This window comes from Oncorhynchus tshawytscha, linkage group LG07 (assembly GCF_018296145.1).
Source record: "Oncorhynchus tshawytscha isolate Ot180627B linkage group LG07, Otsh_v2.0, whole genome shotgun sequence".
NCBI classification, from domain to species: domain Eukaryota; kingdom Metazoa; phylum Chordata; class Actinopteri; order Salmoniformes; family Salmonidae; genus Oncorhynchus; species Oncorhynchus tshawytscha.
This window is the reverse complement of record NC_056435.1, coordinates 22,039,674-22,064,736: the sequence shown is the minus strand read 5'-3', so window position 1 is coordinate 22,064,736 and position 25,063 is coordinate 22,039,674. Positions and strand designations below refer to the sequence as shown.

At 44.0% G+C, this 25,063-nt stretch overlaps 1 protein-coding gene across 1 annotated transcript in view; it reads right to left on the bottom strand.

Moving 5' to 3' along the window:
* The window catches only part of LOC112255227 (mitogen-activated protein kinase kinase kinase 12-like), a 73,869-nt gene that overhangs the window by 33,766 nt on the left and 15,040 nt on the right, over positions 1-25,063 (bottom strand). The window contains exons 2-6 of the mRNA XM_024428267.2: positions 22,839-23,421; positions 13,407-13,590; positions 12,701-12,892; positions 12,248-12,406; positions 3,126-3,284 (exon numbers count right to left, since the gene is read on the bottom strand). Of these exons, the coding sequence (XP_024284035.2) occupies positions 3,126-3,284; positions 12,248-12,406; positions 12,701-12,892; positions 13,407-13,590; positions 22,839-23,337 (1,193 nt within the window). The 5' untranslated portion in view covers positions 23,338-23,421. The remainder of the gene's footprint in view (positions 1-3,125; positions 3,285-12,247; positions 12,407-12,700; positions 12,893-13,406; positions 13,591-22,838; positions 23,422-25,063) is intronic.

The following is a 25,063-nucleotide window of genomic DNA, read 5'->3' as shown; positions in this document are numbered from 1 at the left end:
AATCAGAAACTTTCTGTCCAAAAATGATGCAGAAAAATTAATCCATGCTTTTGTCACTTCTAGGTTAGACTACTGCAATGCTCTATTTTCCGGCTACCCGGATAAAGCACTAAATAAACTTCAGTTAGTGCTAAATACGGCTGCTAGAATCCTGACTAGAACCAAAAAATTTGATCATATTACTCCAGTGCTAGCCTCTCTACACTGGCTTCCTGTCAAAGCAAGGGCTGATTTCAAGGTTTTACTGCTAACCTACAAAGCATTACATGGGCTTGCTCCTACCTATCTCTCTGATTTGGTCCTGCCGTACATACCTACACGTACGCTACGGTCACAAGACGCAGGCCTCCTAATTGTCCCTAGAATTTCTAAGCAAACAGCTGGAGGCAGGGCTTTCTCCTATAGAGCTCCATTTTTATGGAACGGTCTGCCTACCCATGTCAGAGACGCAAACTCGGTCTCAACCTTCAAGTCTTTACTGAAGACTCATCTCTTCAGTGGGTCATATGATTGAGTGTAGTCTGGCCCAGGAGTGGGAAGGTGAACGGAAAGGCTCTGGAGCAACGAACCGCCCTTGCTGTCTCTGCCTGGCCGGTTCCCCTCTTTCCACTGGGATTCTCTGCCTCTAACCCTATTACAGGGGCTGGGTCACTGGCTTACTGGGGCTCTCTCATGCCGTCCCTGGAGGGGGTGCGTCACCTGAGTGGGTTGATTCACTGTTGTGGTCATCCTGTCTGGGTTGGCGCCCCCCTTGGGTTGTGCCGTGGCGGAGATCTTTGTGGGCTATACTCAGCCTTGTCTCAGGATGGTAAGTTGGTGGTTGAAGATATCCCTCTAGTGGTGTGGGGGCTGTGCTTTGGCAAAGTGGGTGGGGTTATATCCTTCCTGTTTGGCCCTGTCCGGGGGTGACCTCGGATGGGGCCACAGTGTCTCCTGACCCCTCCTGTCTCAGCCTCCAGTATTTATGCTGCAGTAGTTTATGTGTTGGGGGCTGGGGTCAGTTTGTTATATCTGGAGTACTTCTCCTGTCCTATTCGGTGTCCTGTGTGAATCTAAGTGTGCGTTCTCTAATTCTCTCCTTCTCTCTTTCTTTCTCTCTCTCGGAGGACCTGAGCCCTAGGACCTGAGCTCCAGGACTACCTGACATGATGACTCCTTGCTGTCCCCAGTCCACCTGGCCATGCTGCTGTTCCAGTTTCAACTGACCTGAGCCCTAGGACCATGCCCCAGGACTACCTGACATGATGACTCCTTGCTGTCCCCAGTCCACCTGGCCATGCTGCTGTTCCAGTTTCAACTGACCTGAGCCCTAGGACCATGCCCCAGGACTACCTGACATGATGACTCCTTGCTGTCCCCAGTCCACCTGGCCATGCTGCTGCTCCAGTTTCAACTTCCACCTGACTGTGCTGCTGCTCCAGTTTCAACTGTTCTGCCTTATTATTATTCGACCATGCTGGTCATTTATGAACATTTGAACATCTTGGCCATGTTCTGTTATAATCTCCACCCGGCACAGCCAGAAGAGGACTGGCCACCCCACATAGCCTGGTTCCTCTCTAGGTTTCTTCCTAGGTTTTGGCCTTTCTAGGGAGTTTTTCCTAGCCACCGTGCTTCTACACCTGCATTGCTTGCTGTTTGGGGTTTTAGGCTGGGTTTCTGTACAGCACTTTGAGATATCAGCTGATGTACGAAGGGCTATATAAATAAATTTGATTTGATTTGATTTATTTATTGTGGACTGTATTGTTTTGGGAAGAAAAGTGCTATCGTCACTGTGAAAAATGAAGATTAGGGGCTCAATTCAATCCAACCCGCATTGCAGTATTTACCCAGTAGCTTTTTTTCCAGTGGTCAAATTACTCACAGATTTGTCTTGGGTACTGTATAACAACTACTACCAACCATCTCACAGGTATGCTTTCCCTTTCAGAATTAGATGTGTGTGCAGGTAGCTTGCGATTGACCTGTTGGAGACGACAGACATAGAGGTGCCTCTACATCAGGATTTCAATCGTAGAGTTGAACCGCTGTGGGCAAAAAGAGCTAGATTGACAACTAAAAGACCAAAAGAAGTATGTGAACACCTGCTCGTCGAACATCTCATTCCAAAATGATGGGCATTAATATGGAGTTGGTCCCCCCTTTGCTGCTATAACAGCCTCCACTCTTCTGGGAAGGCTTTCCACTAGATGTTGCAACATTGCTGCAGGGACTTGTTTGCATTCAGCCACAAGAGCATTAGTGAGGTCGGGCACTGATGTTGGGTGATTAGGCCTGGCTCGCAGTTGGCGTTCCAATTCATCCCAAGGTCAGGGCTCCGTGCAGGCGCCAAGTTCTTCCACACCGATCTCGACAAACCATTTCTATATGGACCTCGCTTGGTGCACAGGGGCATTGTCATGCTTAAACAGGAAAGGGCCTTCCCCAAACTGTTGCCAAAAAGTTGGAAGCTCAGAATCGTCTAGAATGTCATTGCATGCTGTAGTGTTAAGATTTTCCATTACTGGAACTAAGGGGCCTAGCCCGAACCATGAAAAACAGCCCCAGGCCATTATTTCTCCTCCACCAAACTTTACAGTTGGCACTTTGCAAGGTAGAAGGTAGCGTTCTCCTGGAATCCACCAAACCCAGATTCGCCGGACTGCCAGATGGCGTGTTTCATCACTCCAGAGAACACGTTTCCACTGCTCCAGTGTCCAATGAGTTTTACACCACTCCAGCCAACTCTTGGCCTTGTGCATGGTGATCTTAGGCTTGTGTGCGGCTGCTCTGCCATATAAACCCATTTCATGAAGCTCCCGACGAACAGGTATTGTGCTGACGTTGCTTCCACAGGCAGTTTGGAACTCGGTAGTGAGTGTTGCAACCGAGGACAGATTTCTACGTGTTACGTGTTTCAGCACTCGACGGTCCCGTTCTGTGAGCTTGTGTGGCCTACCACTTCGTAACTTAAAATTTTTTTTTTCATGAAAGCTACCCTTGTAGCTCTTGTTTATCTCCTCCTCAGTTACAGGCATGTTTATGGCCTTTCCTCCACGACTCCCTCCCTTCATCCATCTCTCCATTTCTCTACCTCCCACCCCTTTCCCCCTCCCTTCCTCTCTCCCATTCCTCTATCTCACCAGCACTGTCGCAGCAGTATTTTGAATCCATCTGGGCAGCTCTCTGGGACAGGCAGGTTCAAGCTGTTGTTGCCCACTCCCCAGATGATGGCCGAGGAGTCCACGTCTTTATACGGCACCTCTCCTGTTAGCATCTCCCACAGTACCACACCAAATGACCTAGAGTGAAAGAGAGAGACATCTATGAGCTCCAACTAATCTTTAAGACTAACCTTTCCATACCACCCTGCATCCTACAGCTGGCCTGCCTCTAAAGCTAAGCAGGGTTGGTCCTGGTCAGTCCCTGGATGGGAGACCAGATGCTGCTGGCAGATGATGCTTCCCTCTAGTCTAAGGAGATCCAAGGATAGTGAAGGGGATATTGCCCTGCCTAGGGTGCCATCTTTCAGATGAGATGTTATAAGGGTGTCCTGTGGTTTTAAAAAAATCTCATGGCACTTATCGTAAGACTAATGTTCTAAACCTTGGTTTCCTAGCCAAATTCCCAATCTGGCCCCTTTCAATCATGACTACCAAATCATCCCCCTGATTCCCAATTGGCATATATCACACCTCATTTCTCCACCATGACAGCTGATGTGTGGTGAGTGTTCTTAAGCAAAATGGTTTCCATGCATCCCCCTAAGTGGCTGTTACACATTGGTCATGGAAGAGGTAAGTTTGCCACCTTACTATGTAAAGCACTTTTAGCACCTACTGTAGCAGGAAAGGCACTATATAAATGCAATAAATGATTATACAATAAAGACTGAAATCACTCTAGTACACAAGTTTTATAAGACATCAAATTCCTACCCCACTTGTGTTTGTTTTTCAGCCTCTTATGTACCCACCATACTTTTTCCAATGTTGTTTTCATCTCTGAACTAACACACAATGAACACAACACTGTGTACATGTTTGTTTGAGTAGTAAAGGGGTTAGTCAGACAGCCTGTGTTTATGTGTGTACTGTGCTCCCCTGGCCGCCGATGCAGGTCACCACCACTCATGAGGACTGTGAGCTCTCGTTCTCTGTGGCCGACGCGAGTAGGAAATGTAAGCGTGCTAACCCTCGCAAGGCTGCCGGCCCAGACGACATCCCAAGCCGTGTTCTCAGAGCATGTGCAGACCCGTTCAATCTCTCCTTATCCCAGTCTGCTGTCCCAATTGCTTCAAGATGTCCACCATTGTTCCTGTACCCAAGAAAGCGAAGGTTACTAAACTAGCACTCACTTCTGTCAACATGAAGTTCTTTGAAAGGCTAGTTAAGGATCATATCACCTCCACCTTACCCGGCACCCTAGACCCACTACAATTTGCATACCATCCCAACAGATCCATGGATGACACATTCGCCATCACACTGCACACTGCCCTATCCCATCTGGACAAGAAGAATACCCATGTAAGAATGCTGTTTATCAACTACAGCTCAGCCCTCAACACCATATTGCCCTCCAAGATCATCACTAAGCTCTGGGCCCTAGGTCTGAACCCCACCCTGTGTAACTGGGTCCTGGACTTCCTGACTGGCTGACCCCAGGTGTTGAAAGTAGGCTGATCCTCACAAGGGTGCATGCTGGGCCTCCTCCTACACTCCCTGTTCACCCATGACTGCGTGGCCACGTACGTCTCCAACTCAATCATCAGATGACGCAACAGTGGTAGACCTGATTACCAACAACGATGAGACAGCCTACAGGGAGGAGGTGAGGGCTTTGGCGGAGTGGTGACAGGAAAATATCTCTCCCTCAATGTCAACTAAATGAAGAAGCTGACCGTGGACTTCAGGAGACAGCAGAGGGAGCACGCCCCATGTCCACATTGACGCGGTCGTAGTGGAGAGTGTGAAGACAATTACGGACTACAAAGGGAAACCCAGACGCAAGCTGCCTTGTGACGTGAGCCAACCAGACGAGCTAAATGCCTTTTATGCTCGCTTCGAGATAAGCAACACTGGAGCATGCATGAGAGCACCAGCTGTTTTGGACGACTGTGTGATAACGCTCTCGGTAGCCAATGTGAGCACGAACTTTAAACAGGTTAACATTCACAAAGCCACAGGGCCAGACTGATTACCAGGACGTGAACTCAAAGCATGTGCGGACCAACTGACAAGTGTCTTTACTGACATTTTCAACCTCTCCCTGACCGAGTCTGTAATACCTACATGTTTCAAGCAGACCACCATAGTCCCTGTGCCCAAGGAAGCGAAGGTAACCTGCCTAAATGATTACCGCCCCGTAGCACTCACATTGGTAGCCATGAAGTGCTTGGAAAGGCTGGTCATGGCTCATATCAACAGCATCCTCCCGGATACCCTGGACCTACTCCAATTCACATACCGCCCCAACAGATCCACAGATGATGCAATCTCAGTTGCACTCCACACTGCCCTTTCCCACCTGGACAAAGGAACACCTATGTAAGTAAGAATGCTGTTCATTGACTACAGCTCAAGGTTCAACACCATAGTGCCCACAAAGTTCATCACTAAGCTAAGGACCATGGGACTAAACACCTCCCTCTGCATCTGGATCCTGGACTTCCTGATGGGGCGCCCCCAGCTGGTAAGGGTAGGCACCAACACGTCTGCCACGCTGATCCTCAACACTGGGACCCTTTGGGGGTGTGTACATAGTCCCCTCTTGTACTCCCTGTTCACCCGTGACTGTGTGGCCAAACACAACTCCAACACAATCATTACGTTTTCTGATGACACAACAGTGGTAGGCCTGATCACCGAAAATGATGAGACAGCAGTGTGGTGCCAGGACAATGACCTTTCCCTCAATGTGAGCAAGACAAAGGAGCTGATCATAGACTACAGGAAAAGGTGGGCCGAACAGGCCCCCATTAACACCGATGGGGCTGTAGTGGAGCAGGTTGAGAGCTTCAAGTTCCTTGGTGTCCACCTCACCAACGAACTATCATGGTCCAAGCACACAAAGACAGTCATGAAGAGGGCACGACAACACCTTTTCCCCCTCAGGAAAATGAAAAGATTTGGCATGGGTCCCCAGATCCTCAAAAAGTTCTACAGCTGCACCATCGAGAACATCCTGACCGGTTGCATCACCGCCTGGTATGGCAACTGCTCAGCATCTGACTGTAGGGCGCTACAGAGGGTAGTGAGTATGGCCAAGTACATCACTGGGGCCAAGCTTCCTACCATCCAGGGCATATATAATAGGCGGTGTCAGAGGAAAGGCGGAGTCAGAGACTGTTTTCTCTGCTACCGCACAGAAAGTGGTACCGGAGCGCCAAGTCTAGGACTAAAAGGCTCCTTAACAGCTTCTACCCAGGGGCTGAACCAGAGTGCCACCCCAAAATTTCAGGTGCCACCCCAAAATGTAATTCGCTACTGGCAGTTTGATGCTGATTGACATCTCATTTCAACTCTTGTTGAAAGAAGCATTTATTTTGATGTTTGGCGGCAGATTTTTCAAATCGAGGACGAGGAAGAGAGAATATTAACTTTGGTTGCGAGATACATAAGAATAAGAAGAACATACAGAAGGAGAAGAGGGAATATTTCCACAGCTCCACAAGCTCTTTTTGTGATTAGCGAAAGCATCATATTTGAAGTAAGTTTTAAGGTTTACCAACGGGTTTAGGTTTCCTGAACAACGCTGTGTAAGTTAACGTTAGACCTTTGGCTCCATTTAAAAATATATATACTGTATATATTGCACCTTTATTTAACCAGGTAGGTCAGTTGAGAACAAGTTCTCATTTACAACTGCAACATGGCGAAGATAGAGCAAAGAAGTGCGACACAAACAACAGAGTTGCACATGGAATAAACAAACATACAGTCAATAACACAATAGAAAAGTCTATATACAGTGTGTGCAAATGTGGTAAGATTAGGGAGGTAAGGCAATAAATAGGCCATAGTGGCGAAATAATTACAATTTAGCAATTAAACACTGGAGTGATATATGTGCAGAAGATGAATGTGCAAGTAGAGATTAGAGGTCGCCCGATTAATCAGAATGGCCGATTAATTAGGGCCAATTTCAAGTTTTCATAACAATCGGAAATCGGTATTTTTGGACATACCGATTTGGCCAATATATATATATTTTTTTTTTTACACCTTTATTTAACTAGGCAAGTAAGTTAAGAACACATTCTTAATTTCAATGACGGCCTAGGAACGGTGGGTTAACTGCCTTGTTCAGGGGCAGAATGACAGATTTTTACCTTGTCAGCTCGGGGATTCAATCTTGCAACCTTACAGTTAACTAGTCCAACGCGCCAACCACCTGATTACATTGCACTCCATGAGGAGGCTGCCTGTTACGCGAATGCAGTAAGAAGCCAAGTTAAGTTGCTAGCTATCATTAAACGTATCTTATAAAAAACAATCAATCAATCATAATCACTAGTTAACTACACATGGTTGATGATATTACTAGTTTATCTAGCGTGTCCTGTGTTGCATATAATCGATGTGGTGTGTATTCTCGAAAAAGGACCGTCTTGCTCCAATGTGTACCTAACCATAAACATCAATGCCTTTCTTAAAATCAATACACAGAAGTATATATTTTTTTAAACCTGCACATTTAGTTAATATTGCCTGCTAACATGAATTTATTTTAACTAGGGAAATTGTGTCACTTCTCTTGCATTCTGTACAACAGAGTCAGGGTATAATGCAGCAGTTTGGGCCGCCTGGCTCGTTGCAAACTGTGTGAAAGACTATCTGTTCCTAACAAAGTGTTAAGGGATTTTTTATCAATAATGACTAATTATGTATACATTTCAATCAGGACTGACTAATCAGAATACTATTATGTTACTGTATATGTATGAATTTTCTTTTTAATCCTAGTACTGAATATAATGTGTGTAAATATAATCAAGAATTAGAACAATGACTGTCTGTTCCTTGGTATGAACTAATGAACTATATCGCCAGACTGGCTAGAATGCTTATCTACACAGGTTGATCTTGGCTCTAGACGATGTGGGAAGGCTTGATAACTATACAGCCTTTGTACCAGTGTCAAGAAGAGACGGAACAGTTTAAAAAACGCTGACGTCATTTTCAGTTTATAACAGGTGATAAAATGTATCATGGGCAGTACTCACGAGAATAAACGCAGCTGGTTGATTTCAAAGACTGGTCTCTGCCCATTTTATACAAATAAGGGTCTTACAAACTCTTATGAATTGGCAGAGTGATTCATTTTAATTGGGTATTAAAACATAGAGGAATTGAATTCCTCTAACACAAAGACAGCCAACTTCGCCAAACGGAGGATGATATAACAAAAGCGCATTTGCGAAAAAAATCACAATCGTTGCACAAATGTACCTAAACATAAACATCAATGCCTTTTCTTAAAATCAATACAAAGAAGTATGTACAGTGCCTTGCGAAAGTATTCGGCCCCCTTGAACTTTGCGACCTTTTGCCACATTTCAGGCTTCAAACATAAAGATATAAAACTGTATTTTTTTGTGAAGAATCAACAACAAGTGGGACACAATCGTGAAGTGGAACGACATTTATTGGATATTTCAAACTTTTTTAACACAACCAAAACGGAAAAATTGGGAGTGCAAAATTATTCAGCCCCCTTAAATTAATACTTTGTAGCGCCACCTTTTGCTGCGATTACAGCTGTAAGTCGCTTGGGGTATGTCTCTATCAGTTTTGCACATCGAGAGACTGAAATATTTTCCCCATTCCTCCTTGCAAAACAGCTCGAGCTCAGTGAGCTCGAGCTCGAGCTCTCATTTGTGAACAGCAGTTTCAGTTCTTTCCACAGATTCTCGATTGGATTCAGGTCTGGACTTTGACTTGGCCATTCTAACACCTGGATATGTTTATTTTTGAACCATTCCATTGTAGATTTTGCTTTATGTTTTGGATCATTGTCTTGTTGGAAGACAAATCTCCGTACCAGTCTCAGGTCTTTTGCAGACTCCATCAGGTTTTCTTCCAGAATGGTCCTGTATTTGGCTCCATCCATCTTCCCATCAATTTTAACCATCTTCCCTGTCCCTGCTGAAGAAAAGCAGGCCCAAACCATGATGCTGCCACCACCATGTTTGACAGTGGGGATGGTGTGGTCAGGGTGATGAGCTGTGTTGCTTTTACGCCAAACATAACGTTTTGCATTGTTGCCAAAAAGTTCAATTTTGGTTTCATCTGACCAGAGCACCTTCTTCCACATGTTTGGTGTGTCTCCCAGGTGGCTTGTGGCAAACCTTAAACAACACTTTTTATGGATATCTTTAAGAAATGGCTTTCTTCTTGCCACTCTTCCATAAAGGCCAGATTTGTGCAATATACGACTGATTGTTGTCCTATGGACAGAGTCTCCCACCTCAGCTGTAGATCTCTGCAGTTCATCCAGAGTGATCATGGGCCTCTTGGCTGCATCTCTGATCAGTCTTCTCCTTGTATGAGCTGAAAGTTTAGAGGGACGGCCAGGTCTTGGTAGATTTGCAGTGGTCTGATACTCCTTCCATTTCAATATTATCGCTTGCACAGTGCTCCTTGGGATGTTTAAAGCTTGGGAAATCTTTTCGTATCCAAATCCGGCTTTAAACTTCTTCACAACAGTATCTCGGACCTGCCTGGTGTGTTCCTTGTTCTTCATGATGCTCTCTGCGCTTTTAACGGACCTCTGAGACTATCACAGTGCAGGTGCATTTATACGGAGACTTGGTAACACACAGGTGGATTGTATTTATCATCATTAGTCATTTAGGTCAACATTGGATCATTCAGAGATCCTCACTGAACTTCTGGAGAGAGTTTGCTGCACTGAAAGTAAAGGGGTTTTAATTTTGCACGCCCAATTTTTCAGTTTTTGATTTGTAAAAAAAGTTTGAAATATCCCATAAATGTCGTTCCACTTCATGATTGTGTCCCACTTGTTGTTGATTCTTCACAAAAAAAATACAGTTTTATATCTTTATGTTTGAAGCCTGAAATGTGGCAAAAGGTCGCAAAGTTCAAGGGGGCCGAATACTTTCGCAAGGCACTGTATGTAATTTATGTAACACACAAATGCTATCTTATCTCCTTGGTGCTTGAGCTTTATTTTCTGAAAATATTTTGATGTTCAAAACACTTATAGACCCAGATTATATATTCATGAAAACAGAGTGACTCAAGTCTCTCCATGTATGTGAGTACAGTGTGTGTGTGAGAGAGAGAGTAAGAAATTGAGCTGCAGTTCCGAGGTAGAGACACTGACTATTCATAGTATGTTAAAGAATTCTAGTGAAGCAACCCTTTTGGACAACACTTTCTGCCACATTGAAGAACTCTGGGTTAAGTGAATTATCACTTTTACCTCTAATCAGCAATCATAGGATTCATTCATGATCCTTAGACACCAGGTCAGGGTTACACACTAATTTTATGTCATGGTCTATGACGAAGTAACCTTGGCCACCATGTATAAAACTCTAGTTCTACCACTGCTTCTACCCCCAAGCCATAAGACTGCTGAACAATTAATGAAATGGTCACCGGACTATTTACATTGACACCATCCCCCCATTTATTTTGTACACTGCTGCTACTCACTGTTAATTATCTATGCATAGTCACTTTACCCCTACCTACATGTATAATTTACCTCAACTTATATGTACCCCCACACATTGACTCGGTACCAGTACCCCTGTATATAGCCTCGTTATTGTTATTTTCTTGTGTTACTTTTTATAATTTTTTACTTTAGTTTATTTGGTACATATTTTCTTAACTTCTTGAACTGCAGTATAACGGCCTTCCTCCTCCTCTAAACGTCCATAACGTTTATTTAAAGACATAAACTGAACACCACAAAACAATAAACGTGAAACGAACGAAACCCGAAACAGTACCGTGTGGCAACAAACACACACGGAAAACAAACACCCACAAACCAAAGGTGAAACCCAGGCTACCTAAGTATGATTCTCAATCAGGGACAACAATAGACAGCTGCCTCTGATTGAGAACCATACTAGGCCGAACTCAAAAACCAACATAGAAAAACAAACATAGACTGCCCACCCCAACTCACGCCCTGACCGTACTAAAAATTTTGTTTATATTAAAAATTGGGCTGGCTAGGCTGCCTATACGTTTTTAATCCAAAATTATTAAGTGTAATTAATCAGTCAACATAATAGTGATGACTGATGTGAGTAAATGTTTTATAAGCCCTACAGTTGCATTGGCCTGCATGATGCTAACATGCATAAAGCAAGCTCAGCCCTGTGAGTTCTATTGTCTCTCAGTTGTTGTCTGTGTCTGGGTAGAACCTTCCAGAAGGACAACCATCTCTGCAGCCCTCAACCAATTAGGACGTTATGGTAGCGAAGCCAGATGGAAGACACTCCTCAGTAAAAGGCTCATGACAGCCCGCTTGGAGTTTGCCAAAAGGCACCTAAAGATTCTCAGACCATGAGAAAAAAGATTCTCTGGTCTGATGAAACCAAGATTGAACTCTTTGGCCTGAATGCCAAGTGTCACGTCTGGAGGAAACCTGGCAACATCCCTACGGGTGAAACATGGTGGTGGCAGCACCATGCTGTGGGGATTTCTTTCAGCGGCAGGGACTGGGAGACTTGTCAGGCTCGAGGGAAAGATGAACTGAGCAAATTACAGGGAGTTCCTTGATGCAAACCTGCTCCAGAGTAAGTATGAGGTTATTTTCTGCATATGCATCTTGCTTTGACGCCAAACCCACCGCTGGTGTCCGTGGCCAAAGACCATAGCATCTGGTTCCAATCCAAGTGCCAATGCCTTTTAACAAGCTTCAGGCATTTACATTTCTTGGTTACTGTCAATAAAGGCTTTTTCTAGCAACGCTTCCAAATAGCCTATTGGCATTGGGGTGGCGTCCAATTGTAAATTAAGAGACTCTGTCAGCTCTCCAATTCGCCAACTGTGGCTTTATACTTTTCTTTGCCTCCAGAAACATCTTCCTGACTTTGTGTGGGGACAAGATACACCCCACTGGGCACAGATGTCAATTCAACATCTATTCCAATGTTGGTTTAACGTCATTTCATTGAAATTACGTGGAAACAACATTGATTAAACCAGTGTGTGCCCAGTGTGCCTGGTGCCTTGGGACACAGAGACACACAGAGACACACAGAGATTACTCTTACCAGATGTCGACCTTCTCTGAGATGGGTTCGTTCCTGATGACCTCCGGGGCCATCCAGGCGACCGTACCGGCGAACGACATCTTGGTGCTCTTATCACTCATTTCCTTAGATGTGCCAAAGTCTGAGATCTTCACTGCGTCGTCGTACGTAATCAACATGCTGGAGGGAACAGGCACAGTCAGGAAAGTGTACTGTAGCCACAGCTACAGCCATTCTAGGTTTCCCTGGCCTAGAACTATTCAAATGACCTTAACGAGAATATGGTTTTGAGGTCTGGTACCGTGATACACTAACACTAAAACACCCTCAATGGAAGTAAGTCATATAAATTGATATTTACTTTGTGTATGACCATATGTTTGCATGACAATGAACACAATAGAGTTGTTGGCTCAAGCACAAACAGGACTGCAATGAAGCTAAAGTATAGTTATCAATGTAGGTAGAACTTACTTGGGTGACTTGAGGTCCCTGTGGATGATCTTGTGGAGGTGAAGGTAGTTCATGCCCCCAGCGATGCCCATGGCCCAGTCGATGAGTAGGGAGGGGGTGATTTTCCTGCCCGCCCTTAGCACCTCATACAGCTGGCCCTGTGCACAGTACTCCATTAGGATACAGTAGCAAGGAGCCTGGGTGCAGATACCCCTAGAGAGGAATAGAGAGAGGATAGGAAGGAGAAGAAGAGAAGAGTGGGTGAGTAAAGACATGACACAGTACTCCATGATGATGCAGTAGCACAGAGCCTGGGTGCAGATACCCCTGGAGGGAGGAGAGGAGAGAAGAAAGGGGGAGAAGAGCGTGAGTAAAGACATGACTCAACATATAATATTTTATAACTTATATATGTCTTTGTAGGGAAGAGAGGGAACAGTGGGATTATAGAAGGCTTGAGGAAATGTGCCAGAAAGACCCTGAACATATAATCACTATTTACAAGCTACTGTACCTACCGGAAGGAATTAATAAATAAAACGTATTGATTCTCTAAGGGGAAATTTGGTTTGTCACTAGTATAATACAAAAACATGGACAACCCAGACACAGGCATACATGATCAGAACACAAATATCTGAGGACTAATGGCGAGGAAAAGAGGAAACTGGGGACGACATGAGCAGATGAACAAGAAACCCCCTGATATTTCTGCTAGTATTCTCACTTGAATGTGATGATGTTGGGGTGTTTGAGCTTCCTCAGGTGTCTAATGTCTGTCTCCTTGATGTCTCGAACCTTCTTCACAGCTACTTCCTGTCCGTGGAGTTTCCCCAGGAAGACAGCCCCCTGGACCCCGCTGCCCACCCACTGCAGCTCTGAGATGTCCTCAAACGGTACCTCCCACAACTCTGAAGGGGGAGAGAAGAGGGGATAGGAGGGAGGGGGAGAGAACACGGAAAGACGGAGAGAAAAGAGAGAGGTCAGTGATACAGTATCGTCAGAAAAAAGGGGTCGGGGTGAGACACATCCTGTTTATGAGTGAGTCACTGCTTTTAGAATGACAGTAATTAAAACCAACATTTCCAATATTACTGCATCTAGGATGGACACCATTCCTTGATATACTATGTACATGTACATACTGTATGTCACGCTCGTCTGAATGAATGGACCAAGGCGCAGCGTACTTAGAGCATGCGCAGTAGTACTCTCCTGTACTCCCTGTTCACTCATGACTGCACGGCCAGGCACGAGTCCAACACCATCATTAAGTTTGCCGATGACACAACGGTGGTAGGCTTGATCACCGACAACAACGATTCAGCCTATAGGGAGGAGGTCAGAGACCTGCCCGGTTGGTGCCAGGACAACAACCTCTCCCTCAACGTGATCAAGACAAAGGAGATGATTGTGGACTACAGGAAAAGGAGGACCAAGCACGCCCCCATTGTCATCGACGGGGTTGCAGTGGAGCAGGTTGAGAGCTTCAAGATCCTTGGTGTCCACATCACCAACAAACTAACATGGTCCAAGCACACCAAGACAATCATGAAGAGGGCACGACAAAACATATTCCCCCTCAAGAGACTGAAAATATTTAGCATGGGTCCTCAGATCCTCAAAAGGTTCTACAGCTGCACCATCGAGAGCATCACTGTCTGGTATGGCAACTGCTCAGCCTCCGACCGCAAGGCACTACAGAGGGTATTGCGAACGGCCCGTTACATCACTGGGGCCAAGCTCCCTGCCATCCAGGACCTCTATACCAGGCGGTGTCAGAAGAAGGCCCTAAAAATTGTCAAAGACTCTAGCCACCCTAGCCATAGACTGTTCTCTCTGCTACCGCATGGCAAGCGGTAGCACTAAGTCTAGGTCCAAGAGGCTTCTAAACAGCTTCTACCGCCAATCTATAAGACTCCTGAACACCTAATCAAATGGCTACCCAGACTATTTGCATTGCCCCCCTCCCCTTTACACCTCTGCTACTCTCTGTTGTTATCATCTATGCATAGAAACTTTAATTTAATTTAATTTAACTCTACCTACATGTACAGTGCCTTGCAAAAGTATTCGGCCCCCTTGAACTTTGCGACCTTTTGCCACATTTCAGGCTTCAAACATAAAGATATAAAACTGTATTTTTTGGTGAAGAATCAACAACAAGTGGGACACAATCATGAAGTGGACCGACATTTCTTGGATATTTCAAACTTTTTTAACAAATCAAAAACGGAAAAATTGGGCGTGCAAAATTATTCAGCCCCTTTACTTTCAGTGCAGCAAACTCTCTCCAGAAGTTCAGTGAGGATCTCTGAATGATCCAATGTTGACCTAAATGACTAATGATGATAAATACAATCCACCTGTGTGTAATCAAGTCTCCGTATAAATGCACCTGCACTGTGATAGTCTCAGAGGTCCGTTAAAAGCGCAGAGAGCATCATGAAGAACAAGGAACACACCAGGCAGGTCCGAGATACTGTTGTGAAGAAGTTTAAAGCCGGATTTGGATACGAAAAGATTTCCCAAGCTTTAAACATCCCAAGGAGCACTGTGCAAGCGATAATATTGAAATGGAAGGAGTATCAGACCACTGCAAATCTACCAAGACCTGGCCGTCCCTCTAAACTTTCAGCTCATACAAGGAGAAGACTGATCAGAGATGCAGCCAAGAGGCCCATGATCACTCTGGATGAACTGCAGAGATCTACAGCTGAGGTGGGAGACTCTGTCCATAGGACAACAATCAGTCGTATATTGCACAAATCTGTCCTTTATGGAAGAGTGACAAGAAGAAAGCCATTTCTTAAAGATATCCATAAAAAGTGTCGTTTAAAGTTTGCCACAAGCCACCTGGGAGACACACCAAAAAGGTGGAAGAAGGTGCTCTGGTCAGATGAAACCAAAATTGAACTTTTTGGCCACAATGCAAAACGTTATGTTTGGTGTAAAAGCAACACAGCTCATCACCCTGACCACACCATCCCCACTGTCAAACATGGTGGTGGCAGCATCATGGTTTGGGCCTGCTTTTCTTCAGCAGGGACAGGGAAGATGGTTAAAATTGATGGGAAGATGGATGGAGCCAAATACAGGACCATTCTGGAAGAAAACCTGATGGAGTCTGCAAAAGACCTGAGACTGGGACGGAGATTTGTCTTCCAACAAGACAATGATCCAAAACATAAAGCAAAATCTACAATGGAATGGTTCAAAAATAAACATATCCAGGTGTTAGAATGGCCAAGTCAAAGTCCAGACCTGAATCCAATCGAGAATCTGTGGAAAGAACTGAAAACTGCTGTTCACAAATGCTCTCCATCCAACCTCACTGAGCTCGAGCTGTTTTGCAAGGAGGAATGGGAAAAAATGTCAGTCTCTCGATGTGCAAAACTGATAGAGACATACCCCAAGCGACTTACAGCTGTAATCGCAGCAAAAGGTGGCGCTACAAAGTATTAACTTAAGGGGGCTGAATAATTTTGCACGCCCAATTTTTCAGTTTTTGATTTGTTAAAAAAGTTTGAAATATCCAAGAAATGTCGTTCCACTTCATGATTGTGTCCCACTTGTTGTTGATTCTTCACCAAAAAATACAGTTTTTATATCTTTATGTTTGAAGCCTGAAATATGGCAAAAGGTCGCAAAGTTCAAGGGGGCCGAATACTTTCGCAAGGCACTGTATTTATTACCTCAACTAATCGGTGCCCCCCCGCACATTGACTCTGTACCAGTACCCCCTTATATATAGTCTCGCTATTGTTATTTTACTGCTGCTCTTTAATTACTTGTTACTTTTATTTCTTATTCTTATCCGTATATTTTTTAAACTGCTTTGTTGGTTAGGGGCTTGTAAGTAAGCATTTCACTGTAAGGTCTACTACACCTGTTGTATTCGGCACATGTGACTGATAACGATTTGATTTGATTCTCATCTAAGTTTTATGAGAAATATTACTGTGATTAAAAATTCCAGGTTGTCTGGAATATCAACTAACATTCAGCTCAGACACCCATACATACCCCACAAGACATGCCACTAGGGGCCTTCACAGTCCCAAAGTCCAAAACGAATTCACGGCAACGCAGAGTATTATACAGAGCCATGATTGCATGGAACTCCCTTCCATATCCAATTACTCAAGCAAACAGCAAAGTCGCCTTTAAAACTTGATTAAACAACATCTCATGGAACGATGGGACTGTGAGGGGACACACACAAACACACGAGCAAACATAATTTTTGTTGTTGTATTGTTTTTATATCATTGTATCTAACATTTGTGACTGTCCTTGTCTATCAGTGTATCAGTGTTTTGTTGCTTGTTGTGTTTTGTGTATCTTGTGGACACCAGGATGAGTAACTGCTGCTTCTGCAAAAGCTAATGGGGATCCAAATAAACAAATTATTATTTGTTGGTTGCAGTGCAAACCATGCATGAACAAAAGACAACTACAACAACAACAGAATATAACAATCATACTTCATGGCAATAATTGATAGACTTATGAAAAAACGAATCCATCAAGGTAGATCCTTAATCATTCGTAGCGCCCTGGCTAATTTGATAAATGTATCAGAAAATTATCCCTGTGATGGAAGGGAACAGCAGAACAGCAGTAAATTTTGCATCCTGTGTTAACCGTCTGTCTGTCTCCCCTTACCAGGCACACTCCCCTTCCCAACCACCATCACCCCCATCCCTGGGGAATCCCCCCCACCCCTCCTCTGCTATCCTTCCATATTAGCCTCTCAAATCCCCCTCTTCCCGTCCTCTCAACACTCCCCTCATGTTCCCTCGCTCTACCCCCTCCTCTTCTACCCTTCCACAATAGCTTCCAAAATCCTTACCTTCCTCTCATTTTCCCCTCTCCTCCTCCCTTTCCCTCTCCCACTACTTTTCCCCTCTCCTCCTCCTCCTCTCATCCCCCTTCTCCCGTTCCCTCTCTCTGTCCCCTCTAGAGCACAGAAGTCTTGTTACAGTCGACTTGCCACAATAGCAGGATTTAGAGTAGAAAGTGTATTACCCAGAATTTAGTGTGTGTGTGTGTGTGTTGTGTTTGGGGGTGAGGTGAGGTGAGGTTCAAGTGTATTCACACATTCCAGGTGTAAAGCTAGCTTAGGGGTGAACTGGGAGGGGGGGTGTGGTATGTTATTTGAATCTTGATTCTGAAACCAGTACAATGCATGTGTGCTACTGATTGAAAAAACAGAAATAAAGGCGATGAGGCTATGTTAGAATACCCTGCGTCGGTATTCTTTGAACTAGATAAACAGAACAATTTAGACTACAGCCTTGTGTTGTTATTGCAGATCCCCAACAGTTCTTTGAAATTGATAGCCAATGGAAGCAGTCCAATACTACTACTACAGTCTGTAGGTAACACAACAATGGTCCATCTTATCAAAACAGGCCGGCCTGAGCTACCTTAACACAAAGGGTCTTTATGATGGTCCAATCTGCTTTTCCTTTCCTGTTATTTTATGGATTCAAAAGGGGGACATTGTGTAGTGTACAGGCAAGGTACAGAGAGGTGGAAGCTCAAGATGTTTAGAGAATAATAAGAATGAATCAAATGAGTGCAAGAGATGGGGAGAGAGAGAAAAAGAGAGAGGGATTGAGAGAGCATAGGACTACTCCATAAAAGCTTTTATGGACATTTTTACTTTTAATTTCCCCATCCCTCTGCTCTACCTGGCTGTTCCTCCCCCACCGAGCTGTATCTATCTGCCTAGCAGTGACTGTGTGTGTATGTATGCATGTGTGTGTGTGCGCGTGTGTGCATGCCTGCACTGGTGGTGTGTGTGTGTGTGTGTGTGTGTGTGTGTGTGTGTGTGTGAGACACAGGCAGGGAGGCAGGCCTGTTTATGTCTGCAGCCTGGCTGCTACAATAGCCCTCCTTTCCCCTGGGAACCCTCCACCAAATCTAACTCATACATTATTCAACACCACAAACTGACACTGCACCTCTCATCTCTATTAACACACACAGCCTCAGCAAACACTATCTCTCACACACACGGGCATGCACACACACACAAACACACTTACATAAACACAGGCGTGCACACACACACACACACAATCTGGCAAAGAGGTGCACATATGTTTTATTCCACCTCTCTCTCTCTTTCTCATTCTCTCTCCAGTCAGAGTGGGTTTTCTTACAATATGCTGGTGTGTTTTAATTTTTGAATAATTTTACCACCGACTGGTTGATATAATTATACATAATCACATGTAGGCCTAATCATCCCATTAACATACACTACACAGTTGATGTCGGGAAGTTTACATACACCTTAGCCAAATACATTTAAACTCAGTTTTTCACAATTCCTGACATTTAATCCTAGTAAAAATTCCTTAGGTCTTAGGTCAGTTAGGATCACTACTTTATTTTAAGAATGTGAAATGTGAGAATAATAGTAGAGAGAATGATTTCTTTCAGCTTTTATTTCTGACATCACATTCACAGTGGGTCAGTTGTTTACATACACTCAATTAGTATTTGGTAGCATTGCCTTTAAATTGTTTAACCTGGGTCAAATGTTTCGGGTAGCCTTCCACACGCTTCCCACAATAAGCTGGGATAATTTTGGGCCATTCCTCCTGACAGAGCTGGTGCAACTGAGTCAGGTTTGTAGGCCTCCTTGCTCGCACATACTTTTTCAGTTCTGCCCACAAATGTTCTATGGGATTGAGGTCAGGGCTTTGTGATGGACACTCCAATACCTTTACTTTGTTGTCCTTAAGCCATTTTGCCACAACTTTAGAAGAATGCTTGGGGTCATTGTCCAATTAGAAGACCCATTGCAACCAAGCGTTGCTTCAACATATTCACATACTTTTCCTTTCTCACGATGCCATCTATTTTGTGAAGTGCACCAGTCCCTCCTGCAGCATAGCACCCCCACAACATGATGCTGCCAACCCCGTGCTTCATGGTTGGGATGGTGTTCTCGTTTTACTGTGGATATAGATACGTTGTACCTGTTTCCTCCAGCCTTGTGAACAAGGTCCTTTGCTGCTGTTCTGGGATTGATTTGCACTTTTTGCACCAAAGTACATTCCTCTCTAGAACGCTTCTCCTTCCTGAGCGTTATTTTTATTTTTTTTAACCTTTATTTAACCAGGAAGGGCTCATTGAGATTTGAAATCTCTTTTTCAAGCGCGTCCTGGCCAAGATAGGCAGCACCAAGTCATTACAAATTTACAGACAAACAACATGAAAAAGTACATAACATAAATAATAAAATCATAAAACAGCAAAAACATTGACAGGTCGGGGAATCAGTCTCAAGATCATTCATCAGTGATTTAAAAATACCAATCGGGACAAGTTCTTCCAGTTTAAAAGTATTTTGTAAAACGTTCCAAGACGATGGCACAGAGTACATAAAAGCCCTTTTACCAAAAGACATTGAACAGTTTGCAGGATAAAGTCCAGTGAACAAAGAGAGTACCCACCACATTTCTGAGCAATAAAAATGGCCAAATAAAAGTATACCAATGACTGAGCCTACGAGTGACTTGAGAAGGCCAGCCAACCCTGGTATACAAAGTGCAGTGGTGCGTAAGGGTTTTGCAGTTTAAAATAAATCTCAAAGTGCCATGGTAAAGGGTGTCAATTGATCTCAAACACTGAGCGGAAGCATTCATATATAAAATATCCCCATAGTCTAGTAAAGGCATAAATGTAGCTGATACTACTATAGCCTCCTGGCTTCAAAAGAAAAACAGGCCTCATTCCTAAAATAAAATCTCAATTTCAGCTTCAATTTTTTTGTAAGTTGTTGAATATGCAATTCAAAAGAGAGGCCGTCATAAATTAAAATTCCAAGATATTTATGAGGTTACAGTCTCAATCTCATTGCCCTGACAGGTAATAATAGGTGAAAGGTCTAGAGGTCTATTTCTTGATTTAGAAAACACCATTAGTTTAGTCAGTATTGAGGATAAGCTTCAATTGACAAAAGGTATGTTGAACAGTATAAAAAGCAGTCTGCAAGTTCTGGAAAGCTTTTGTAAGAGACAAGGCACAACAGTAAATAACAGTATCATCAGCATAAAAAATGAAGTTGCGCATTTTGGACATTTTTGTATAAATGATTTATATAAATAGTGAATAAGAGAGGACCAAGTACAGAGCCTTGGGGCACACCATTACAGACAGACAATTTAACAGACATGAGCCCATCAAATTGAGTTATGACGGCTGCATGGTCCCATGGTGTTTATACTTGCGTACTATTGTTTGTACAGATGAACGTGGTACTTTCAGGCATTTGGAAATTGCTCCCAAGGATGAACCAGACTTGTGGAGGTCTACAATTTTTTTTCTGAGGTCTTGGCTGATTTCTTTGGATTTTCCCATGATATCAAGCAAAGAGGCACTGCGTTTGAAGGTTGGCCTTGAAATACATCCACAGGTACACCTCCAATTGACTAAAATTATGTCAATTAGCCTATCAGAAGCTTCTAAAGCCGTGACATCATTTTCTGGATTATTCCAAGCTATTTGAAGGCACAGACAACTTAGTGTATGTAAACTTCTAACCCACTGGAATTGTGATACAGTGAATTATAAGTGAAATAATCTATCTGTAACAATTTTTTGAAATATTACTTGTGTCATGCACAAAGTAGATGTCCTAACCGACTTGCCAAAACTATAGGTTGTTAACAAGAAATGTGTGGAGTGGTTGAAAAACGTTTTAATGACTCCAACCTAAGTGTTGGAGTCAACTTCCGACTTCAACTGTATTTGCAAAAGTATGTGGACACCCCTTCAAATTAGTGGAATTGGCTATTTCAGCCACACCAGTTGTTGACAGGTGTATACAATCCAGCATACAGTCATGCAATCTCCATAGACAAACATTGACAGTAGAATGGCCTTACTGAACAGCTCAGTGACTTTCAACGTGGCACCGTCCTGGGATGCCTCCTTTCCAACAAGTCAGTTTGTCAAATTTCTGCACCTCCTAGAGCTGCCCTGGTCATATGTAAGTGCTGTTATTGGGAAGTGGAAGCGTCTATGAGCAACAATGGCTTAGCCGTGAAGTGGTACGCCACATAAGCTCACAGAACGGGACCGCCTAAACATTTCTTGTCCTTGGTTGCAGCACTTACTACAACACTTGCTGCCTCTTGAAGCAACATCAGCACAAGAACTGTTCATTGGGAGCTTCATGAAATGGGTTTCCATGGCCAAGGAGCTGTACACAAGCCTAAGATCACCATGCGCAATGCCAAGCTTTGCCAGGAGTGGTGTAAAGCTCACCGGCATTGGACTCTGGAGTAGTGGAAATGCGTTCTCTGAAGTGATGAATCATGCTTCACCATCTGGCAGTCTGACGGACAAATCTGGGTTTGGCGGATGCCAGGAGAATGCTACCCCCACCAATGCAAAGTGCCAACTGTAAAGTTTGGTGGAGTAGGAATAATGGTCTGGGGATGTTTTTCATTGTTTGGGCTAGGCCCCCTAGTTCCATTGAAGGGAAATCTTAAAGCTACAGCATACAATGACATTCTAAACAATTCTGTGCTTCTAACTTTGTGGCAACAATTTGGGGAAGGCCCTTTCCTACATCAGCATGACAATGCCCCTGTGCACAAAGCGAGGTCCATAGAGAAATGGTTTGTCGAGATCGGTGTGGAAGAACTTGACTGGCCTGCACAAAGCCCTGACCTCGACCCTATCGAACACCTTTGGGATGATTTTAAACGCGGACTGCGAGCCAGGCCTAATCGTTCAAAATCGGTGCCCGACCTCACTAATGCTCTTGTGGCTGAATGGAAGTAAGTCCCTGCAGCAATGTTCCAACATCTAGTGGAAAGCCTAGTGGAAAGGCTGTTATAGCAGAAAGGGGGGACCAACTCCATATTAATGCCCATGATTTTGAAATTAGATGTTTGACGAGCAAGTGTCCACATACTTTTGGTTATGTAGTGTATCAACACTTTCCTCCATACTTAAATCTATTTATTTTTCTGTAAAGGCATACCAAAAAGCTATCATTAAATCTGTTCAAATTGTGATCACACACAATAGTGTGCAGGACGGGTCAATATTTGCATTGTTTCCTGGTCAGGTCATGTTGTCAGGAGAAGCTCCCGACTCTAAATACAATCCCTATCTCTCTTCTTACCTTCCAGGTTGTGTTTGTGTTCGGTGGAGTAGGCCTTGCCGATCATGGTCCAGACTGGCTTCAGACACCCAAACAGTCCCTCCAGAAACCCTCCACTTCCTCCCGACAGCAGTCTCACATCATCAGCCTTGCTCTGGACCGCACCATCCTCCGCGTCCTGGCCCTCTCCCCTCCCCCCTCCTTCCCCATTCTCACGGAGCTTCAGCACGCTGTTGGCAAAGTGCTCCTGCTGTTCTTCGCTCGGCGTGGGGCTGTGTCCATCGCAGGTGTGTTCTTCATTATGACCGCCTCTTCCACCGCCCTCAGACTCCGGAGCACCCCCGGTATCGATGGATAGTACATTCCGCAGGACACACTGGGTGGGGGTCAGATCCATCTCAGGGGTGCAGGCGGGGGACTCGTCCAGCTGGTTCCGGAAGAGAGGGGTGTGTTCTGAGAGGGGGGTGTTGCACTCTGAGAGGGAGGGGGACGGGGCGCGGGTCTCAGTGATACAGGCCATGGGGAGCTGTGGTCATGGGAACCTTAAGAACCCCGGGACTTGTGTCTGGCTGACTGGTGGTCAGGGCCAGAGAGAAAGGTTGGCCTGTAGGAGGAGAAAGGATAGTCATCATTGTAGATAACTACAGTTTGCCTTCTATCAATAGCAACCTTGGAACGACATATGTATTACACTGTATACTTGTAAGGGGATACTGAAGTCAGAGTCTGCATCAGGATTTTGGGGTTACCATGTCAACCTTTTATCCTGATATGACTAGCCTCCAATGAGGAGTACCCTATGATGATAATAATAACAGAGGCTAGTCATATACGGGCTAGTCACCACTAACCAAAGAATAAACATGATGTGTGTCTTTTCATATTTTATATTCTTAGAAGAGTATTCAGTCATTGTTCAAATACAAACAGTTAGAGTGTGTAGGCTAGCATACTGCAAATCAAATTGGAGGGAATTTTAGCGTTGTGCACAGTCCTTCTGTTTTCTCTCATATCCTCCTACTACATCTCTGGGAGATCAGTGCAACTTTTGTTAATAGATCAGTGTTATCTTAATATAATAGCAGTTCTTGTGTTGCTGTTAGTAATGACAGAAAAGAGTGAGTGGCTGCTCTACAAAGCTTGTCAGGTCCCCAAGGACAGACATCCCCCACAACAGATCCCGGAGAATATGAATAGATTTTCCTCTGACTTCTAGGCTATTTTTTATTACTAATGATGATAGAGTATAAGGACAATACTGCAATGACATATTCCTATAGCAACATTCCCTTGCTAAATTAGCTGTTCAACAAAATAATGATAGCCAATCTGGATATCAAGGCAAAGTTATGATAACTAGGCCTAGTAAGACGATCTAAACCCATCTCACGTTCCCTATTAGTAGGTGAACAATCCAACAAAATGATTTGCACAGATAATTCCAGGAGGATATTAATATTAAGGAAGTCTCGAGGTTCTGTTCACCTGAGTTAGAATACCTTACGATAAGCTGTAGACCATACTATTTACCAAGAGTTTTCATTAATTAAATTTGTAGCTGTCTATTTACCACCACAAACCGATGCTGGCACTAAGAATGCACTCAACGAGCTGTATAGAGCCTTAAGCAAACAAGGAAATACTTAAGTGTTGTCCATTAGTTTACTCCAATTAGGGGAGAGGTGGTAGGGCAAGAGGAAAATATATTTTTAAAAGATAAACATAGTGCATTCGGAAAGTTTTCAGACCTCTTGACTTTTTCCACATTTTGTTATGTAACAGCCTTGTTCTAAAATGTATTCAATAAAACATTTTCCTCATTGCTCTACACACAATACCCCATAATGACTAAGTTAAACAGCATTGAAGGTCCCCAAGAACATTCTGGCCTCCATCATTCTTAAATGGAAGAAGTTTGGAACACTAACGCTCTTCCTAGAACTGGCCGCCTGGACAAACTGAGCAATCAAGGGAGAAGGGCCTTAGTCAGAGAGGTGACCAAGAACCCGATGGTCACTCTGACAGAGCTCCAGAGTTCCTCTCTGGATATGGGAGAACCCTCCATAAGGAAAACCATCCCTCCAGCACTCCACTAATCAGGACTTAATGGTAGATTGGCCAGCCGGAAGACACTCCTCAGTAAAAGTAAAAGGCACATGACAGCCCGCTTGGAATTTGCCAAAAGGCACCTAAAGACTCTCAGACCATGAGAAACAAGATTATCCTGTCTAATGAAACCAAGATTG